The sequence below is a fragment of the Bos taurus genome, chromosome 12, assembly GCF_002263795.3.
Source record: "Bos taurus isolate L1 Dominette 01449 registration number 42190680 breed Hereford chromosome 12, ARS-UCD2.0, whole genome shotgun sequence".
NCBI classification, from domain to species: Eukaryota; Metazoa; Chordata; class Mammalia; order Artiodactyla; family Bovidae; genus Bos; species Bos taurus.
The window spans coordinates 30490430-30513951 of NC_037339.1; the positions used below are offsets into that span (position 1 = coordinate 30490430).

At 37.8% G+C, this 23522-nt stretch overlaps 1 protein-coding gene across 11 annotated transcripts in view; it reads left to right on the top strand.

The window, feature by feature from the left end:
* KATNAL1 (katanin catalytic subunit A1 like 1) overlaps positions 1 to 23522 on the top strand; it is a 59140-nt gene that overhangs the window by 12020 nt on the left and 23598 nt on the right. For 7 of the 11 annotated variants that reach the window (XR_236621.5, XM_010810724.4, XM_010810725.4 and 4 more), the window contains 3 exons: positions 4476 to 4648; positions 6537 to 6697; positions 20012 to 20180. Coding sequence is in view for 10 of the 11 variants with exons in the window: in XM_010810724.4 (XP_010809026.1) it covers positions 4487 to 4648; positions 6537 to 6697; positions 20012 to 20180 (492 nt within the window). In the remaining variant the exon portion in view is untranslated. Of the gene's footprint in view, positions 1 to 4475; positions 4649 to 6536; positions 6698 to 12452; positions 12501 to 13168; positions 13237 to 13975; positions 14200 to 20011; positions 20181 to 23522 lie in introns of those variants that run through there. The other 4 variants (XM_024999924.2, NM_001192918.1, XM_010810728.4 and 1 more) reach the window with 4 other exon arrangements.

Genomic DNA, 23522 nt, shown 5'->3' on the forward strand with positions numbered 1-23522 from the left:
TTCTTTTGGATTTAATGTGCCTTTATTTTCCTAGATTCTTTAAGACAGAAGCTGAAAGCAGGAGTTTGCAAACTACAATCTGGGGACCAAATCTAGTCTGCAACTTGTTTTTGAACAGCTGGTGGCTCAGATGGTAAAGAATCTGCCTGCAGAGCAGGAGATCTGGGTTTGATCCCTGGGTCAGGAAGATCCACTGGAGAAGGGAATGGCAACCCACTTCAGTATTCTTGCCTGGAGAATTCCATGGACAGAGAAGCCTGGTGGGCTATGGTCCATGGGGTCACAAAGAGTCGGACCATACTGAGAGACTTAACACAGACACACATGAACTAAGAATATTTTTTTCATTTTTTTTAACAGTTAAAGAAGTCAAACGAGGAATAATGTTTCGTGACATGTGAAAATAAATGAAATTCAGTTATCAATGTCTGTAAATAAAGTTTTATTGGAACACAACCACACTCATTTGTTTTCATATTGTCTGTGGATGCTTTTGTACAAAGTTGAGTAGTGCCAGTAGTGACTTGATGGTGTCTGAGTGCCTCTTGCTGTGCACTGCCGTCACAGTGTCTCATGTGCCCTCCGTGTCCCTGTACTCTGACTTTTTACTTTATTATCAGCGGATTCCCGTCACGTTAAAAACAGAAAAGAAGAGAAAAATGGATTTGATGTATTTATACTTTTAAAGCACAATGAAGTGAGGAGTATTGAACAGGATGACAAAGCACTGTGATTATTATGCAATGACACTATAGCTGTACTGAAGAAATACAGTTTACACTGATATTACCAGGTGAATCACTCATCGTGGTATTCCCAATTCGTAGGAAAGCAGTGGCTAGAAAACTTAAAAAGGAGTATCTTTTCAAGCAGAATTTCTTCACAAAATTAAAAAACAAAAATCAGGCTGCACCTGGAGTAAGTTTCTCGAGTGTCTCATTATTTAGCCAAACAAGAAAGTTATGTGCCGATGGTGACTTAAGTGAATCTTATTTGACTGTAGCAGCCAAAGAAATGTGTCTGGAGAAAATAAACTTGTTTAAGACTATTAGCCTTTTGGTGAGAACAATTGCTAGAATAGTTGAGGACATCAGTCAATTAAAAAAACAAGGCAAACGATTTTGAGTGGTTTTCCTTGGCTCTTGATGAATTGACAGATGTTACCAAAACAGCTAAGTGTTTATTTGCAAAGTCAATGCTGACTTGGAAGTTACTGAAGAAATACGTTTAATGAATAGTGTTTGTGGAATAGCTACAGACAGGAATATTTATTAAAAAGTTGAGAGTACACTTATTCTGTACAACCTGAAGTGGAATCTGATGTGTTGGAGCTAGTGGTGGTAAAAAAAAAAAAAAATGTATAGAAGAGAAAAAGGCTTACGTGAACAAATTTACTATGCTGGGAAAACATAGGGTGGTTAAAGTTGATGGTTCTTGACTTTTTTATAATCAGCAGGTATTTTGCAGAGAATATTTGAATCTATCACGTGGTAAGAAACCGTTAGTGTCTTAAGACGCAGGAGTGTTGTTCTTGAGGACTTAACCATTGTCAGTTCCTTGAATTTTTATCAGAAGCAGAATATCCTGACGTATCCCTACCACAGCAGTTCGTGGCTTGTAGTGGCGAAGTTCTATTGCAGTCTTGAGTTACGGGCTAGTTTGAACTTTTTCTGAATGAGAGGAACTGTTCTCATCCACTGTTATTGAACACTGAATAGCTTTGGAAAGCAGTTTTGCTGCAGACTTGATAATGTTTCTTTTTTTTTTTTTGAAGGGCAAATTCTGTATATTTTATTCATAGAATGAGATGCTACTTAGCAACAAAAAGAATTACCAACACCCTCAACAACACGGATGAATGTAACAGGCAAATGCTAAGTGAAATAAACCAAAAAACAAAGAGAACATATTGTATGATTCTACCTGTATGAGGTTCAAATCAGAGAAAAGTGGTCTATGGTGATAGAAATTGGGACATTATGTCCTTGGAAGAAGGCCATGGACTTGGAGGGACATGAAGATTTCTTTCTACTTATGGAAATGCTCTATATTGTGGTCTGAGTGATTTTTTTTTTGGTGGGGGGGGTGTATATGGGTTTGTTTATTTATTGTTTTTAATTTTATTTTATTTTTAAACTTTACAATATTGTATTAGTTTTGCCAAATATCGAAATGAATCCGCCACAGGTATACCTGTGTTCCCCATCCTGAACCCTCCTCCCTCCCCATACCCTCCCTCTGGGTCGTCCCAGTGCACCAGCCCCAAGCATCCAGTATCGTGCATCGAACCTGGACTGTGAAACGAGTTGCCAGTCCAGGTTTGATAATGTTTCTTAATAAATTCAATGGAAAATTTCAGGATCAGACTGCTTACATGCAAAACTAAAGTTATTTTGATGCCAGCTAATGTTTGAATCACAAGTAGTACTGAGTTATTTTATAATATGTAGCTATCTACACTGTCAAAAGTTAAAGAAGTGAGATCTCTGTTCCCACCCAGATTTTCAGTGTATTTGAGCTCAAACTACTTTGATGCAAGTGCAAAGGAAATTTCCGTATTACAAAATCCATTTAACTGTGTAATGGAGATACTTCCACTTAACCTTCATTTGGAATTGATTAATATACAGTGTAATGACTTATCAAGAGAAGAATAAAACCTTCAAATGCTTTTCAAACAGCAAATATGCTGGATTGAAATTATATGCTTAAAAAAAAAAAAAAGAAATTATATGCTTGTGATTTGATATCAGCATGTGACAATACCTCTCTTGGTAAACAAACACTTTAAAACATGAAATGCGTAAATCTTACTAAAAAGCAGTATTGACACATGAACATTTGCAGTTGATCTGGATGATAGGAAACACTAACTATGAATCCCAACTACATGAAATCATATCCCCTGTTCTGCAAAAAGTTGTACTCAATGATTGCTACTATAATAGTTTGAATTTTGTTGATAAAAATTGTGGACATTTTTGTCTCTTTTATATAACTAACATAATACCCTCAGTTTTTCCTGTTGCCCCTCAAAGCTAAAAATATTTACTCTAGCCATTCACAGGGAAAGTTTGCTGACCCTGCTTTACATGGAAATATTTCCATTGTGCATCTTTGCATGCCTGCATATATTAGCAGAATGAATGCTTTTGTCTAAGGACTCATTTGAAGAATTGTAATTTGAAGAAGAGGCTTTCCATGGTTGTCATATATTCTGTGGGTAGATCTACTGAATGTTGAAATTTCTTACTTTGTGAGAGTAGTATACTATTTGCTGCAGTGTGATTCTCAAGTAACATAAATGCTGCCTTCAAGGAACCTATGCTGGGAGAAGGGGCAACTAAAATGGGAGAACACATAAAAAGAAACGACTTTAATCTTTTCAAGAATGTACTGGAGTCAGCTAAAATGACTAGAAGTAGTTGTAGTTAGTTTTGAGGAAGAGGTTCTGAGCCCCTTAAGAACAGATAAGAGGTAGAGAGGAAGAGCCAGGCTACTCCCATCACAATTTAATCCCCTCAGGAAAGCATGGGACAAAATGATTTTTCTCTGCTAAGTGTATTTCTTGGTTTACTGTTCCAGGAAGTAAGAGTAGGTCAATTTGGACTCCTTCCCAAGATGTCATTCTCCTGGATCTCTGGACAGTTTTCAGTGGAAAGTATCTTTGCTTAGAAGCCTTGGATGATCTTGGGGGACTGTTGAGAAGCCTGGAAAAGCCAGAATTATTGAGCTGGAGGGCTTTGGTAGAAACCAGAGGTTCAGATGGTATTTTTCCTAGTTTCTTGTAGAAGGGGAAGATTAATGATAGTGATTTGCACAGGCAAAAAGCTCAAGAGAATGGCAGGATCATAGAAGATTACCAGATGGGGAGCATCAGATAGTTAAATTCACAGGTTTTTGAGGTTTTTGCTTAGATTTAAGTTGTATGAAACACTTAAATGTATGTAAATGATGCATGGACAACTATAGGCTGTACTTTTAAAATGTGTTCCATAAGTCAAAAAGTTCCTTCCCTTTTTGTTCTTGGGGCCAGATAGTTTTAGTGAAAAATAATTTTTGCAGTTTTAATTGATGTTGATGGAAAATGTGAGCTATTTATATATTTAGCTTTACATTGTCAAGAATAAACAGACTAAAATGAAGCAAGTTGATCTTTACTGTTATTGCAGCTTGTGGTGATTATAAATGGGCAAGGAGAACTGGTGTCCAGTTTATGTAGCTGTAACATAAATCGATAGTGCAGAGCTGTGTCATTTCTCTAGTTATCTCCTTGGGTGCTCTTTTGTAATCTGTGCATTTCCAAACTTGGGAACTTTGTTCAGTATCATTATAAGATGCATTCAGATAACCTCAAAGAATGAGAGAAACATTTTGACTTTCAAAGTAGTTTTAAGCAGATCTTTTAAAGTGTAATAAATGCTTTAAAGTCAGTACTGAAAACTTAATAAAAAGCCACTGTATTTTATGTTTAGATCTCTGAAGGATGAATTTGGCTGAGATTTGTGACAATGCAAAGAAAGGAAGAGAATATGCACTTCTTGGAAATTATGACTCATCCATGGTATATTACCAGGGGGTGATCCAGCAGATTCAGAGACATTGCCAGTCAGTCAGAGACCCAGCGGTCAAAGGCAGATGGCAGCAGGTAAGAGCCCATGGAAGTGTTCAGGGGGTGAGGACAGCGGTCTGCTGCGCTGGAGAGATGTGAGCTGAAAAATCAGTTTGAGATTTTGCGAGTAGTTCTCTTTTGTCTGACTGCTGAAGTATATTTAAAATGTACTCTGGATAGTTTTTCTGTCTTTCCTAGTTAACATGTGTATGTTTTTCATAATATATTGATTTGGCCAAAAAGTTTGTTCAGTTAGTGAACACATTGTTCATTAAAAGCCTTGGTGAAAATGAATAATATGTCTTTTAGGTTTACTTAAAACAGAATGAACTTTTTGGTCAACTCAGTATTTTTGAGACATATTTCGAAGCCATTTAATTCAGATTGATTCTAATTGTTTTTTCCTCCTCAGTTGACTAATTGTGTATGGTTACAAGTTGTAGAAATGAGGTATTTCTACTTGCCCTTTCCCCTTTCATTTTTACATGTAATTTTGACCCATTTCACAAAACTTTTCCTTTAAAAAAGTTTCCTCTTCTTTTGAAAGACTCTTTACAAATACAAAGGAGTCAGTAATCTAATAAAAAACAGTAATATATTTACTGTGTCTTGACTATACAATTTTATAATATTAATAAAAACTTGAATTACAATTTCCCCATTTAGTCTTAAAACTTAAAATCCTTTTAAAATTAAAAGTACAAAGTCAAGCACTTTTTTGAAGTTTCATTTATGTGCTAATGCCTTTCAAGTATTTCTTTTAAGTTTTCCACTGGTCAGAAATTGATGTTTTACTAAGTTTTCAGGGTGAATTTGGCTTATTTTCCAACTTAAGTGTTACCGAATTATGTTGAGTGAGAACAACATATTGGTTTTAACTCAAATTGAAATTTTTGAGTTCTTCTCTCTGGTGTCCTAGCCATAGACAAGAGTTGTTTACTAATCCAGCATGGAAATATTTTTGACATGTTCTTAATTGTGTTAAATAGTGACCGTTTCTATTCTGGTACTTCTATATTTACTTCCATTAGGTTCTGAAATTTTATTTCTCTCAGTATAGCATATAATTGCATATATTAGGTGAATTTAGATTTTTCTTTGGTTCTGTGACTTGTTTATATGTTTTTATGTGTTGTTTGAGATAAAGTTAAGGGAAAGCTTCTTATGCTCTGCTTTATAGTAAAGTGTGCTTTTTGGTTAAAAAATTAGAATTATTGAAATTAGCTTATACATGTGATTTTCAATCTGTTATCTGTTTGCCTTTGAAAATTAGTTTGGGCTCAAAATTTGAAAACATAAGAGTTTCCACATAGCGCTCAGTAAAGTTTTTTAAATATGGGAAAAATCTTGCCTTTGAACTTAAACTTTAGCCAGGTTGAAAGATTTTTAAACAAGGCGAAAGAATTCAGACTTTGATGAAGCAGAACTTAAACTGGAAATGGGTAATTCTTAGTATTATGCCACTCAGGGCTTTTAGATGCCCGTGAGAGGCATTTCATATCTTGTGATAATGGGGATAGGAAATGCTAATGAAAATTTTGGCTGACAAGTTTTGAGGGTGTCATTTACAAATATATTAAAAGAATTTAGCGTAACATTATAGATTTCTGGGAATGGTTACTGGTTAATAACTTCGTTGCTTGTTTTGAATTGTCTTAATGGTCATCACATTCTTTGGTAGAAAGAATTTCTTTATGAAAGATATATAACTACTTGCCTTAAGAAAAGATATATGTCTTTTTCCAAACCAATTCCTGCCCTCCTATCTATATTACTTTAAATAGTTCTTTGGTTTTTTGACTGTGTTTTAATGACTCATTTTGCATACTTTGAATGGCATTAAGAAAACTAACATTCTATAGCAGTTTGTTGTTTGCAATTTACGTAAATAGTTTGTAGCATAAAGGCTATTTTTTTTTTAAAGGTTCGGCAGGAATTATTGGAAGAATATGAACAAGTTAAAAGTATTGTCAGTACTTTGGAAAGTTTTAAAATCGACAGGCCCCCAGATTTCCCTGTGTCCTGTCAAGATGAACCGTTTAGAGATCCTGCCGTGTGGCCGCCCCCCGTACCTGCAGAACACAAGTAAGTGGAACTTTATGTTTGTTCTCCTTAGGTACTTCTTGAGTTAATTGATGGTCAGAGTGAAGAGAGTAAACCTTTATTTGAACCAAGTATGAGAAACTCTTTGGGGTGGCATGTAAATTTAGTAGCTGTTTATAATTTTCACACATGTGTGTCTACAGGGTTTGTAGTTGATAAAGAACAGAACTATGTCATTTGTCATATATCTTGCTTTTGAAATATTTTACTACTGTAATCATAACAGTAGAAATCCACTGCTGGTCCTAAAGTTTAGTTTAACTGATAAATTTATCAATTAAGCAAGTTCTTTTTGGATTTCGTAATGTCAACATCAAAGCTTTTTTGCTTTAAAAGACTAACAACTTCAGATGAAATGGTGGACAAATTGGATCCATCTGGTTGGGCCTACAGCCGGTTTCCAGAATCTTAGTGTAGAAGGAACCTTACCTTTCCTTTAAGGTGGAAGGGTGAATCAGTAGTGTGGCAGTAAGGCTCGAAGTTTATCTCCTTGATGCTCAGCCTGTGCACCATCTATATTAAACCTCTCTCTTCTTGTTCTTTGCTACCTTCCTGTCTTTGCACAGTCTGTTCTTCCTCAAGGAACAGCCATAATCCCCATCTAAGCAATTCATATTCGTTCTTCAAGTCTCAGTTAAACTGTTTTTCCTCTTTGCAGCCTTTTCTGGTTTGCCCAGGCACGACAGTGTGTTCATCCCAGTTATGTTGTATTTCTTTGTCTCTTGACAAGGGTAGGAGTTTTGCAAGGGCAAGGACCGTGGCTTTATTTACTCAACACAAATAACAAATAGCAAACTCCACTGCTCACGCAGCATTTGGCACATATTAGGCATTCCGCCAACACCGAGTAACTTCATTAATTCTACAAGTAAGGACACTGAGGCCTGGGAGACCTTGACCTGTAAGTTAGGCTAGACCAGGAGCTGAGTTTAGTTCTTTCTGGCTTTCAGTCCCTTTTTTTGTGAAGTCATATTGTGGTCTGAGTGTTGCATCACAGAAAATAAAATTTCCTTTTGATTAGTAGCTGTGATCATGTGTTTAGCTTGTTGATCTCTTAAAATTTTCGAAAAGCATTTAAAAAACTGTGAAAAATAGTTAATTTATTCCTTCAGGATTTTTTCCACTGAGTTAGAGATAATTTTATGATTCCCATTATAAAAACACAAGATGATTCTTTTCTAAGTATTTTATTTTTGATGCCAGTGTGAATGGGATAATTTTATTTCTTTTTCAGATGTTTTGTTGTTAATATATTGAGGCACAACTGATTTTTGTATGTTGATCATATATCCTGCTGAATTCATTGATTAGTTTTCAGTAGTTTTCTGATGAGCCTTTAAGGTTTCCTGTATTTAAGATCTTACCAGTTGCAAATAATGACGATTTTTGCTTATTCTGTTCCAGTTTGGATGCCTGTTATTTCTTTGTCTTGCCTAGTTACTCTAGCTAGAACTTTCAGTGTTATGTTGAATAAGAGTGATGAGAGTGAGGGCATCCTTGTCTTGTTCCTGATCTAAGAGGAGAAACTTTCAATTTTTCACTGTTGAGTATAATTTAGCTGTTGTCGTACATGGCCTTTATCATGTTGAGGTATGTTCCTTCAGTTTGTTGAGGGTTTTTCTCATGAAAGGATGTTGTATTTTGTCGAGTGCTTTTCTTCATCTATTGAGATGATCATATGATTTTTATCTTTTATTTTGTTGATGTGAGAGATCATGCTTATTGATTTGTATGTGTTGAACCTGGCATCCCAAGGATAAATCCTACTTGGTCATGGTGTATAATCCTTCTAATGTGTTGTTGAATTTGCTTTGCTAATATTCTGTTGAGAAATTTTACCTCTGTGTTCACTGAGGATATTGACTTATAGTTTTCTTTTCTTGTCATGTCCTAATCTAGTTTTGGTTTCAGGGTAATGGTGGCTTCATAAAATGAGTCTGAAGCGTTCCCCCTTCTTCGGTTTTCTGGAAGATTTTAGATGGATTGGCATTAATTATGTTTAAATGTTTGGTAGAATTTTCCAGTGAAGCCATCTGGCTCTAGGATTAACTTTCAGTGTAGGAAGTACCTGTTCTTAATTGCTAGAGCACCATGATATACTGCAGAAAGCAGTGGCCACAGATAACAGCCCTAGTATCTGCGGCTCAAACTGAATAAAAAGTGTGACTGGCATTTTCCCATTGATAAACACTTTCCTGAAAACTTCTTATTAGAGAAACACCAACCCAGTTATTTCTGTTCTTTCACCTCCCTTAACCGCCTTGTAGCACAGATCTGATTTATTTTTATACTTATGTTTTAAGCCTTATTCTTAATGAAAGTGAATGGACCAGAATATGTTTCTCCAAACCTCCTTCCTCCATACTAAATTTTCTCTGTGGATCAGAAATCCTTAATAAAAGCAAATCTAAGACTGTATATTGCCTGGCAAAAAAGATTTCCATTTCCATATATATCATCAACAGTGATGGAAAATCACTCAACAACACAGCAAGCTTCTACTAGTGAAGGAATGCTATTTAATACCATGAATAATATCATAGAATTAGGAGTTTTAAACTTTAAAATCTTTATATCAGCAAATTCACAGATCCTTTACCAAGTAACATCAGCATAGTGATATCTATGTAAGGCAGAATGAAGTAAACTTCATTGTAGCACAGAATGTGTGCAGTGCTGATAGAATTAGGGCTAAAAGTTATGGGAGATTGAATTTGTATAAATTTTTTTCCTTTTACAATTTCATTTCTTCTACAGATCACATAAAACAAATGTAGTAAAATACCACCTAGAGCTAGTGAAAGTGAATATAGCCCTTAGATTTTCTTGGTGTGGTGGGAAGACACTTGAGTCCATGAGATCTGAGTTTAAATTCTACTTCTGATACTTCCTTGGTTTGTGACCTTGTACAAGTTATTTAACCTCTAAACATTTAGCTTCACTCTCTGTAAAATGGGGTGTTTACCTCATGAAATTAAATTTTAATGTTTAAGATAGTAACTGGCATGTAATAATTAAAATGAATCATCAGCTCTGAAATAAAGTGCTACAGTGTTCTTTCATGTAAATACTAAGAGCTAACAGAATTTTTAAAATGATACTGCCTCATTCATAAAATCCCTCAGGGAATTTTATTTCCTTCTAGTACATTTTACATAAATCCTTAGTTTTCTGAAACATTTTGAATAACTCTGGCAGAGAGGATGTGGTTTTTTTAGATGTCCAAGCCTCATGAAGTGGGTAATCATTTTCAGGAAAAGGATGAGATAACGAGTTATCGGTCACTTTGTGCTTTGCAAGCATTCTCTTATTTAAACCTCCAGTAGTCCTATGAAATAGCTACTTGTATTGTGTACCCATATTACTATTGCTGATTTATTGTTATGAACTCCATCTAGAGCTAAGTAATTGAAGCTTATAGAGTTTATTTTCCCAAAGTCGTCTGAACAAGAAAGTGGCAGAGCCAGGATTTGAACCCAGATCTCTTCAACTCTTCAACAAGTTGAAGTCTTAGCTCTTCCATGTTACTTTCCTACACATACTTGGTGATATTTGTGGGTATATTTTGACAAGTGTCTATATATCCTAATACATAATATATAATTCTGTTAAGCACTTGATTAAATTCTTACTAGAGGGGGTAGGAGAGAAGGAAAATGAAGAATACTTAATGAAGTACTTAAAGATGCTTAAAGAAACTGAAGATGCTTAGTGAAATAAATAATGTAATTTAAAAAATTTCTCTCTGGTAATACCACACTGAAATTGCAGTGTGGGCCAGTCGGAAAATATAATTTACCTTGTTCTGTACAAAGTGTTTCCAGGATGCATCTGATGTTTGCCGTTAGCCACTAATTCAGAAGCCCTGCTTGTGGGTCTGTCCTTTTCACACAGAGCTGCTTCTGTTACACTGGTGGTCTCTGGTGGTAGTTTCCTGTATCGTTCCAGGTTATACCTTATATGTTGTGTGTCCTCTGAGTTTAATCATGGTCCTAGCTGCTTGGATAAATCAAAGCAGCCTTTTAAAATGAATTAGATTTAATGCCTTTGAATATGGGGGAAACTGAGCTACAAAAGTAGAATTATAATGGGAAGTACTGGCAATATTAGAATTAAACTCCAAAGAGATGGAGCTTCCAGATTATTCTTAGTGTCCCAAGTTAAAAGATATCTTGTGTTAATTATATTATTTTATAATATTTGCCATGTAAGTTTATCAAGCATAGTTTCTTTAATGAGGCCATTTAGAAATGATCTTTCCCAGTGAGACCTAAGGCCATGAAATTAAGATTTTCTGTATAGGAGCAGTATGTGACATAGATTATATTCAACGAAGTATTTTTTATTCAGCTTCAAAAATAATTGTGTTAGGTCTTTTAAAGTGACATCTTTGGGGAGAGATGGCGGTAGCAGTAGGATACCCAGCCTGAAAAGCATCATCTGGCTTCTTCCATTCAGGTTTAAAAAGATAACTCTAACAGGCCCTCTAATGCTGTTTCACCTGGAACCAAGGGAAATGGCATAGTGTATTTCTGCATACAGATAGGTGGGAAGACTGATTTTTATCAACTTTGTGCTCTTCTGTAGAATTTCAGCCAAGAGGAAATTCTTGTTGACTCGGTATTAAAATCGTTACTCTGTGTTTTCTGTGGATACCCTAATAGATGAAGTAACTGCTCGCATATTAAAATCCCAGTTTGCACTGGAAAAAGCTCAGTCACGGCCAAGGTCGGGTACTGATACAGAGTACCCTGCCTTCTCATCTTTACGGTGTCTCACCAAGGCTCTGGGAAACTTTCCTGGGGTTGGGAGGTGGGAGAGCAAGTTTCTGTATCAGTGCCACCACTAAATGGAGTGGTCCTCCAAGTTAATTTCACTTCTACCGGCCTCAGTTTTCACCTCTTTAAAATGTATATCATGATGAGATTGTTTTGTAAAATTGCTTTGAAGTCTTAGGAAGAAAAAAACACTACTATTGATATATCCAACCCCTATGTTAGGGGCTTCTCTAGCGTCTCAGATGGCAAAGAATCTGCCTGCAGTGTAGGCCAGGTCCACATCCCTGAAGTGGAGCTAATATGAGAAATAATCCAGACGTTGTGCACAGCCTCGCCTATGGTGCTGGCCCCGTTGTATGCCAGGTGCTCTGCTGGCTCTCAGTCCTTCTGTAGGGGTGTGGCAGGGTGCAGCCTTCCTGAGCTTGCAGTCTTGTGAAGTGGTGTGAGAGCCGTTAGTGAGCTAGGATTGGCTGGATATGGTGATTAATGAGCTTTAGAGAATGAGAGAAAAATTACGTAATTAAACATCTAGACAAAGCTGTTGAATAGGAATTGAAAGTGAGAGCCAGAGTTTAAGAGTAATTGGGATTAGTAGTTAGTTACTTGGGAGTCATCAGCAAGTAAGGCATTTTAAGAAAGAAATTTTAAGGTCATTCTTCATATGGTAGAATAGGTTATTGCCTAATATGATGGGCAGGTTGAGATTATACTCACTTCTAAACATTCTGGAGTCTTAGTCTCTTCCAGAATTCTGTTTCTGGAGTATGGAGTATACACAGACTATGGTAGAATGTAGCTAGCAGTGCTGATTAACTACGATAACTGACATTTATTGAGTTTTTAACTGTGAACCAGATACTGTGCTGATAAACTCTCTACATGGTTTGTTTCTTAATCTTCAACAGCCACCCTCTAAAATAGGTACTATTAATATCATCCCTTTTTTTTTTTTTTTTTAGAAGAAATTGAAGTTTGAAGATTCTAAGCAACTTTATCAAATGCTGCATGTAGGTTAAGTAAGATAAGGATTGAGAATTGGATTGGATTTAGCAGCGTGGAGCTCATTGGTGACCCTGATGAGTGATTTTGGTGGAATGGCGGGTGGGTTCAGAGAATGGGAAGAGAGGAATTGGAATCAATGAGTACTTGCAGTTCTTTCAACAAGTGTTGTTGAGCACAGAAATTGAGTAGTAGTTGGGGAAGACGTGGAATCAGAATTTGTTGTTTGGAGATGTTTGTGTGCTGATGTGAGTGCTGCAACAGGAAGGGGTGAGTGATGGTGCAGGGGAGAAAGGGGACCATGCTGGAGCAGTGCCCCCGTGTAGGCCAGAGGAGACAGGGTCCCGTGTGCGGGTGGAGGGGGTGTGGGACAGCTGATCAGAGTGGCTGCAGGGAAGACAGTCAGTTACGAAGAGAAGCAGCAAGATTGTCCCAGAGTGAGTGCAGGGGTGCAGGTGTTTTCCAGGGTCTAAATTCTCAGCTGAAGGGTCCCAAGAGTGGGACTTCCCTCTAATTGGCTACTTTATTTCTTTTATGTAAGTTTTCTAGGGAGCATTTGTCTTATTTTGTAGGACTCAGTAGTCACTCATTTGAAACTTTTATTTTGGTATTTGAGGTGTTTATTACAATTAGTGCCTAAAAACATGGTATTTCTATCTTTTTTTTTATGTTACAGAAAAGACAACTGAAAGATAGAAATTTTAATTCATTAGAGATATACTAAGGAATGGGAACAAGATAGTGGTAAGTCAGACTGAAATAACGTGTTCATTTTGTTTCTTCTTTCTTGAAAGAAGTATTTACCCTGCTGCACTCTAATTACCTCTGTCTTCTTCCCTCTCGGTTCCTTTGGCAACTGCTGTGATGCATACACTGCCTCTGTTGCCTTTCACTGCTTCTTGTTCCTTACGAAGTAGGGATCTGGATCTCTGTTCATTGCAGTATTGGGAGTGAATTCTTAAAAGACAGCTTCCTAATTTAAAATGGAATGCCACGTTCTCAAGAGTTACGGTGTTTAACTGTTGTTAACAGCTGATTGTGTTCACCAACTCTCTTCTCTGGAATGCTCCTCTTCTGTTGGCTTCTCTAACACTGCCCTCTTCCCTTTTCCTTCTTGTCTGCCTCCCCACCCCACCCCGCTGCCCTGGGGACTGTGGCCTTTTCTCCTCTTACGTCCTCCTCTTGTCGGACCCTGGTGCTGTCCTGTGCCCTTCCTGTGTTCCCTTCAGCTCCAGCCTGTTCTCAACCCTGCTTGATGTTAGTGATGGTGGGGTTTTTGCCTTCTGGCTTGCATGAGCAGTCTAACTGTTGTTTGTATTGATAGATACCTTCTGTTTTCTCTCTCATTGTTTATATGATTTTATTTTTTTGTCTTGGTATTAAGTAGTCTCACTACAGATTATCTAAGTGTAGATTTATTTTTATTTAACACTACTTAAGACTTATGCTTCTTTTGTTTCAAATTCTTTTTTATGCTTTTAGCCATTTTATAGTTCATAACTAATAGTTCTGTTGTTAGAAGTTATTTTGCGCCTTATCTTTTTTGTTATTTCTGATGGCTCTTATTTGTGGTCAAGTTGAGAGCGTCCCTTCGAGATCTGAGCCCTTCTGAGGAGTGGCTTATTTAGGGGAATGTCGCTTCGTGGAGGGTCTGTGTTGGCCCCAGCCAGCTGTCTTAGGGATGTCACCTGCCTGGACCACTTTTAGGTAAATTTCTTGGCTTAAGTGAGTGTGAAACTAAATCCCAAATCACATGTGCGCAGACCCCTGGTTACTATTTCTAGGGGAGACTTATGCGTACTCTGCACATAGAGAGCATAAGCTGGGATAGACAGATGTACTTATTTCTTCCATGTGCATGTTTAAATGTGCTCTTTGAGAGTCCTGGCTTCACGCGCTAGTCTCTGGTCACCTTCGGCAGTGTAGGCCTCAGGCCTGTCTCAGGCCTCACTACGTGCTCGTTAAAGTCTCAAGCCCTGAGGTGGCAGAGACCTGGAACCTTCAAGAACCACAATGCCATCAGCTATATTTTATGTATCTTTTGGCCGTTTTGTATTTCTCTTTATCTTCTGGTAAGATCACCTATGTATAAAGAGGATATTTGTTACATTTTATTCAGAATTCCTATCTTTTTTTTTTTTTAATGTTATAGGAAAAAGACAACTAAAAATTCAAGTCATTAGAAATAAACTGTATCTATATACTTAGCTTAAGTTCTTGAGGGCCTTACCCTCTAGTTTACTGTTTTTGAGGACTCTTATTTATAGTTTAGTTGGGAACTCTTCTTCAGCAAGGCTTTAGTTGTAGGATTTATATGTGGATAGAAAAGGGATGTCCAGTACAATACATAAAATACATATATATTTTAGCTAAACTATAAGCTTCTTGAGTGCAGTGATTATTCATATTTTTTTATTTTCCCATATTTTGCAAATCAGTAGAATAATTTCAGAACTTGACTATAAGACAAAGAACTGTGAGACGTTTAAAATTAAACTGGTAATATTTTAATGTAATCTATAAAAGTTGTATAGATTTCTATGGTCTGTGTCTATACACTGTTTTTATATTCTGAAACAGTGCTGTTGTCATCTAGTTTTCAGGTCTTTAGAGTTAGGCAGAAGAAAGGTATTTTAAGTATTTTAAGTTCAAAGTTCTTTAGAGTTAAATAGAAAAGGCAAGGGCCAATCTTTAGACCCAAAGAAGAGCAAAGTAAAATTAATAAATTATCACCCTGCCTGGGAGTGGTGGCATCCTACCATTAGACTAAATAATCAGTGATGTTATCGTCCCCTTTCCCACACTGTCTTAGAAGTGATAGAATGACTGGCTTAGCAACTCTTTGAATGAAGCTTAGTGCGTCCCATCAGAGTCTCTGACAAGAATTTAGTCACTGTCCTTGCTGAAATTCCTAGTTGTGGGTGACATCAAACTGCTAAGAGGGCAGCCCCTATGATAGTTAAATGGGATTGTATAATATTTGGTGTGAGAAATGTGTCTGCAGCCCCAGATCTCATACATTTTAAGTTTCTGGCTAAATGTCATCTTGGTTAACTCGGACAATAATTATCTTCTATATTGGGTAAGCATCTTTTGATTCCAGTGCCATTAGAATGAAGAACAAAAATGTCTTAAGAGAATCAAAATTGTAATAGTATTTTTTTTTTGTTAAGAGATATGTACATATTTATTATTTTTATGTACTTGTAATTTAAGAAAATATGGCTATTGAGAGTGATAAGCATGCAATTCCAATCAGGTGTATTATGGAATAATTTAGATCTGTGATTTTTACATAAAAATTTGTGTTAAGTACTTTGGGGGAACGTTTAGGAGAATTTGAGGCTTACCTCGTTTGTAAGTTTAAGTTACTAAGTTTATGAAAGTATGTATATATAAGCTATGCTTTGTTAAGAAACATAAGTGAAGAACTAAGAAGATTGTGAAATATATTACATTTATAATTGTAGGTTAAAATATTTAGTGGCATTTAATTAGCCAGGTTTTAAATGGCATTATTCAGAAGCCTCTTAAAAGTGACTTCTAAAATCTGCTGCTTTTATGCATAGAAAAAGATTTGTAAACAAATCCACAAATTTTAAGGACTAACTGAATTTTTTACATTTTTAACTTTAATAAGGTGAATATTTTAAAAAAATCAAAGTAGACCTCTGAAGAGATTTTCCTCACAAAAAACAGCGCTGAGGATACAGAACTACTCATATCAGCATGGCTGGCAGCTCTCCTTGGGTCTGGATGGGATGGATTTGCTCGTTAGACCATGAGGAAAAATTTAACCCAATATTCAAAAGCCTTTTATATTATGTAGTGTAGTGTCTTGCACTCATCAAAAGTTCAGGTATTTGTTTCTATCTCCAAACAGTATCTTGCTTTTCTTGGAATCCTACTGTCTGTGTTCTTTTAGCTTACTTTTTCACCCAGCATTATGGTCCTGAGATTGATCTATTGTTATTGCACATGGCTATGATTTATGTTCACGTGTATATAGTATCCCATTCCTTATGTATATAATGATTCATGCATCTGTTCTGATTCTGGACCTTTGGGTTATCTCATGGTGTTTACCGATCAGCAGTGCCACCACTCCCAGACAGGAACATTTACATACAACATTGGTGATTAACTTTGCTTAGAAAGGAAGAATTGACTTTTGAAGGAGATCAGGGTTGTTTGCACATGATAGACTAAGGCACCCTTCTTCCCATTCCTACAAGGAGATATCCTCCCATGGGAGAGCTCAGCTCCACGTAGACAAGCTGCTTATTTCTCTGCAGATTGCCAGTGCTTCTCTGATTTGAAATGCTGTAAGCTAGGAGGGTGTCAGCCTGGGTTTGACGGTTAGGGCAGAGGTTGATGATGCTGTGGCAGGTGGGGGTTGAGTCGCTCAGTCACGTCTGTCTGACTGTGACCTCACGAACTATAGCCTACCAGGCTCCTCTGTCCTTTGGATTCTCCAGGCAAGAATACTGGAATGGGTTGCCATTTCCTCCTCCAGGGGATCTTCCCAACCCAGGGATCAAACCTCTGTCTCCTGCATCTTCTGCATTGGCAAGTGGGTTCATTACCACTGAGCCACCAGGGAAGTGCTGATGATGCAGTGCAGCCCTACTAGTAATAAAGTCTTTTTTAAAAAAGAGACCAGTAAAACCAGCCTTGAGACTTACTGTTTACAGCCTGGAAGCTGTCACTGAGTCCTTAAATTGAAGCATGACATTGTGCAGTGATGCGCTAATGGAGGAATAAGTATAGACAGAATCAAGGATGTCCTTTGGGAAGCTGACAGAGTCTGTTGCAAATGTAATATCAAACTGCAGTGAGACGGAACTGAAGACCTGCAGAGCATAGGCAGGCTTTCTGTGCCACTCTGGACTGGCCAACAGTGGTACGTCTGGCCTCTTTGAGCAGTTTCATGCAGGCTGGGGATGAGCTCGTCAGAATATTGAGCGGCAGGACAAGGTCGGCAGTAGCACTCATGGAGTGCCGCCTGTGTATGAGCTTTGAAATAATTCCTCTCGCAGCACAGCTTTACTGACCTGGATGTGTGTGCAAAATGGACTACAGCAGGACTCCTCCAAGACTGCTAAATAGCCAGCCGAGGTGGGAAGGCACAAGCTGAGGAGGCAGAAGAGCTGTTTGAGGATTCACTGCAGTTCTCCCCTCCTCACGGAGGCCTAGCAGGGCCAGCCCAGCAGCCGCGCGGCAGCCCGTTGCACAGCTGTAAAGGACGGGCTTGCTGTTTGCCAGCGAAAGCCTCAGGCCGGCTGTGCCTCGGAAGAGCAGGACCACAAACAATGACAGACTACTTAAATAGCAGGCGCAGCTGCTGACAGAAGGCAAGCACATGTCAAGTGTGTTCTGCATAAGGAGGTTGTTGGTTGCATTTGATTGCCTTTGGCCATGAATCCGATTCAGGAAAGACATTTATATATATGCAGATATGCACTTACTGTTACGTGTACATGTATATATTTACCGTTATATATATATTTATTGTTTTATATTTATATATGTAGAATAATAAGGTTCTGCTCACCTACTTGATACCTCTTCATCAAAAAGGAAGTACAGTCAAAAAACAATGGTTGCAATGAAATACTAGGAACAGAGCAGTGTAACGTTTTTCTTTTTTTTTATTCTTTGCCAGTCTCATCACATTTTTTTGTATCTTACTGGCAGTCAGAATACTAATAATGTGCTAGAACTAAAAACATAATAATGCCTTTAAATTTGAAACTATCGTATAACCATTTCAACATACATGATTTTTGAGTTCCTTTCCTGTGGATTTTTTTTCCCCACAAGATTGCTCTTTCATCGTTGTCTCCTCTGAGGGCCTAGCACAGTAGAGGCTATCTGTCTCCTAACGGGTGTCTGGGTGTTCAGTACATAATTGTTTAATTGGACTGAATTCCAAGGACTCCAATGTCAGTGTGTGGTAACCTAGTAGGTAGGTTACCACATTTTCCACCAGGCTCTCTCATCTGTAACAGTTTCATGTGGTGGTCTGACTCCAGTGGTCTGAAGATGCTACAGTATGTTACCCATTTTTCACCTTGAGTTTGCAGCCTTCCTGGCTTGTCATCCATTTTCCTGGGTTTATTGAGTTGTACGCATGTGAGCCTTTCCTGATACAGAGAGAGAAACTTCCATGATGAGTTAGATGAATTGAAAGCAAGAAGCTGGAAAAGAGATAATGATAGATTCGGTATGTGGGTGGAAAAAGGGATATACATATGGGATGTGAAGGGCTACAAATACAGGTGGAACTGTAGAGAGAGTAAAGGTAGAAAACAGGCAGAGACAGCTCAGGAAATTATACACAAGGTGACAGCATCTCAGCCAGCACCCAAAGAGGGGCAAGTAAGTACTGTGCTGAGGAGCCCTCCGACTTTACTATTTGAAGAAGACACATTTCACATTATATGAGACAAAGTGTGCTACTTGGTCAGCATAGTTATATTTATATGTTTATCAAAATTCTTTTTAAAAATTGCCGTGTAATTGACACAGTACATTAGTTTCAAGTGTACAGTGTCATGATTCAATATCTGTGTGTATTGTGAAATGGTCACCACCATAAATAGAATTAACATCTTTTGCCACATGTAGTTATCAGAATTCTTGATTCATGTTTGGGGGCCTGTATAATTTGAATGATTCTTGATTTTTGACACCTTCAAAGCATGAATTTTAGATGCACCTAAATTAAGATTTCATTGCTGCTGCTAAGTCGCTTCAGTCGTGTCCGACTCTGTGCGACCCCATAGACTGCAGCCCACCAGGCTCCCCCGTCCCTGGGATTCTCCAGGCAAGAACACTGGAGTGGATTGCCATTTCCTTCTCCAATGCATGAAAGTGAAAAGTGAAAGTGAAGTCGCTCAGTCGTGTCCGACTCCTAGCGACCCCATGGACTGCAGCCTACAAGGCTCCTCCATCCATGGGATTTTTCCAGGCAAGAGTACTGGAGTGGGGTGCCATTGCCTTCTCCGAAGATTTCATTAAGCCTTGCTATTTGTAATTTGATGAATAAAATGCTGGTTTTTCCAATACTGAAGCAGAGAGAATAATTTTGGTTGTAAAGGATAAACTGGTAAGCTATACAGATAGACATATTTTCAATTCTTGTCTTTTCAGCTTTTAATACTTTTTTTTAAAGTTACTTATTTGGTTTAGGACAGCAATGAATAAGGAACTGATACTCTATTACACTATTAAGATTATTAGATGGGAGTAGTGTGTATTGCCCTCTATTGGTGATTGTTACTTTGACAAAGTAATTGCTGTTATATGTATCATTTATATGTATTTGATATTTGTATCAACCAGGATTTTTTTACAGAAAAGTACTTTCAAAAACTGACCTAATAGTTGTGACCGTGAATTGGCAAAAGGGGAAAAACTGACTTTGTGGGCTAATTGATTTAATAGTTTTATTAACTGAGGTAGTATTGAAGTACTTTTGCCTTTGATTAATTTTAACTTTATTTTTTTTGGTTAGAGCTCCACCTCAGATAAGGCGTCCCAATCGAGAAGTAAGACCTCTGAGGAAAGAGATGCCAGGAGGCGGCGCCCGGGGACCTGTAGGCCGAGCACATCCCATATCTAAGAGCGAGAAGCCCTCCACCAGCAGGGACAAGGACTGCAGAGCCAGAGGGAGAGATGACAAGGCAAGCCTCCCTCTTCCTGACTCATTCACTTTAAGCCCATGACCTTTGGTGCATATTGTAATTTTTGTAGGCTTTTCAGAGGACTCTGGTTTTAACATGGAAGAGATATAAAAAAGAACTCTGAATCAAAAACTTATGCAGTCTTTGCATTTTGAAGGCCATTCTGCAATGCCAGTAAACTTGAGATGTATTAAATAAACACACACACAAATTTGTCTGTACAGATCTTAAGTAAAATGGAACTTTTGTAGAAATATTCAAAATAAAGTTTTAAAACTTAAAAAAATATTTTAGCTAGTATTCTGAAGTAAAATGAACAATAAATGAAACATAACTGTAGGGGAAAGATTTATAAGGAAATAGATGTGTATATAGTCTTCACAGAATAAGACAGTGGATACAGTTTATTACTGATACAGAGTTTTAAAACTTAGATTTATCTGTAAATTTTTGAGTAGATTTTTTTTTCTTTCATGAGAAAATTTCCTTCAGTATATACGTTTATCTGGGAAATTGATTGGTGAATAAACATAATACTGGGTAGAGATTCTGTGCTGTGCTTCAGTTCAGTCTCTCAGTCATGTCCATGTCTGTGTCCTCATGGACTGCAGCACACCAGGTTTCCCCTGTCCTCATGTCCATGTCCACAGTCCATGTCTGTGACCTCATGGACTGCAGCACACCAGGTTTCCCCTGTCCGTCACCAACTCCTGGAGCTTGCTCAAACTCATGGCCATCAAGCTGGTGATGCCATCCAACCATCTCATCCTCTGTCATCCCGTTCACCTCCTGCCTTCAATCTTTCTCAGCATCAGGGTCTTTTCCAGTGAGTCAGTTCTTCACATCAGGTGGCCAAATTATTGGAGCTTCAGCTTCAGCATCAGTCCTTCCAATGAATATTCAGGACTGATTTCCTTTAGGATTGACTGGTTTGATATCCTTGCAGTCTAAGGGACTTTCAAGAGTCTTCTCCAACACCACAGTTCAAAAACATCAATTCTTTGGTGCTCAGCTTTCTTTACGTTCCAACTATCACATCCATACATGACTGTTGGAAAAACCATAGCTTTGACTAGACCGACCTTTGTTGGTAAAAGTAATGTCTCTGCTTCTTAATATGCTGCCTAGGTTTGTCATAGCTTTTCTTCCAAGGAGCAAACGTCTTTTAATTTCACGGCTGCAGTCACCATCTGCAGTAATTTTGGAGCCCAAGAAAATAAAGTTCATCAGTGTTTCCATTGTTTCCCCATCTATTTGCCATGAAGTGATGGGACTGAAGGCCATGATCTTAGTTTTTTGAATGTTGAGTTTTAAGCCAGCTTTGTACTCCTCTGTTTCACTTTTATCAAGAGGCTCTTTAATTGCTGTTTGCTTTCTGCTATAAGGGTGCTGTCAACTGCATATCTGAGATTATTGATATTTCTCCTGGCAATCTTGGTTCCAGCTTGTGCATCCAGCCTGGTATTTTGCATGATGTACTCTGCATATAAGTTAAATAAGCAGGATGATAATATATAGCCTTGACATATTCCTTTCCCAATTTGGAACCAGTCCGTTGTTCCATGTCCAGTCTCATAGATGTCTCATGAGGCAGATAATATGGTCTGATATTCCTGTCTCTTTAAGAATTTTCCACAGTTTGTCATGGTCCACACAGACAAAGGCTTTAGCATAGCCAATAAAGCAGAAGTAGATGTTTTTCTGGAACTCTTTTGCTTTTTCTGTGATCCAGTGGATGTTGGCAATTTGATCTCTGGTTCCTCTGCCTTTTCTAAAACCAGCTTGAACATCTGGAAGTTCATAGTTCGTGTACTGTTGAAGCCTGGCTTGGAGAATTTTCATTACTTTGCTAGTGTGTGATGAGTACAGTTGTGTGGTAGTTTGAACATTCTTCAGCATTGCCTTTCTTTGGGATTGGAATGAAAACTGACCTTTTCCAGTCCTGTGGCCAGTGCTGCGTTTTCCAAATTTGCTGGCGTGTTGAGTGCAGCACTTTCACAGCATCATCTTTTAGGATTTGAAATAGCTGCACAGGAATTCCATCACCTCCACTAGCTTTGTTCAAAGTGATGCTTCCTAAGGCCCCCTTGACTTCACACTCCAGAATGTCTGACTCTAGGTGAGTGATCACACCATCGTGGTTGTCTGGTAATTGATTTAAGTAATTGATTGGATTACTTAATAGCAAATGGCCATTTTTTGAATATTTTCTTTCTCACGCTTAAGTCTAGGAATGTCTGATATGGAGAGAGATAAACTGGGTTGAAGTATTCTTTTGAGAAATGTGGATCAGTAGTTATACAAATGAACAATGACCTAAAAAAAAACTCTTTATTGAAGAAAAGTATGTAGATTATAAGGGTAGTATTTGATGAATGATGATCATCTAACTAGTAGTGTACTGATAAATGTCTAATAACTAGTTTTTTTGAAAAAAAAAGTTGTATGTATATAAGTATGCATGCATATTCACACAGATTTATTATAAATCTCATAATAAAGGATGTACAACATATAACTTACAAATAATAAAATATGTAAGACTCTTTATTGTAAACTTTTATAGGGCCCATGGACCCTCATGAAATGCCTTTGCTGCTTTTTGCTTAACTCTTGCACCTGTAGGTACCTGTGGTTGCAGTTGACAGATGATTAGGAATGTAGTTCTGACAAGACTTGGTTGATATTTTATTAGTCAGTTGAAAATGGAACAACAGAAACATATGTCAGAACTTCACTCCTCCATCAATCACTTGAACAACTTTGATGAATCATATCATGGTTTTCAAATAGAACTTATTTCCTTAATTTTTTGTGTTTACATGGTATGCTATGCTAAGTCACTTCAGTCGTGTCCGACTCTGTGTGACCCCATAGACGGTAGCCTACCAGGCTCCCCCATCCCTGGGATTCTCCAGGCAAGAATACTGGAGTGGGTTGCCATTTCCTTCTCCAGTGCATGAAAGTGAAAAGTGAAAGTGAAGTCGCTCAGTCGTGTCCGACTCTTAGCGACCCCATGGACTGCAGCCTACCAGGCTCCTCCGTCCATGGGATTTTCCAGGCAAGAGTACTGGAGTGGGGTGCCATTGCTTTCTCCGATTTACATGGTAAGAACTATAGAAATGACACACTCTTTAGTTTAATATTTCCCCATTAGTTTAAGTCTAGACAGTTAACAGAACAAGAAGTCAAGTCCCCATTTTGTAATGCTTGCTGGTTTCTCTGGTATAAACACTTCCACTATGACTGGATCTAGGCTACCAACACGAGATCACTGAACTCAGAGTTGACATGAGTAGCAGCCTACCATTCTGCAGTGTAGACGCAGTACAAGTACGTAGT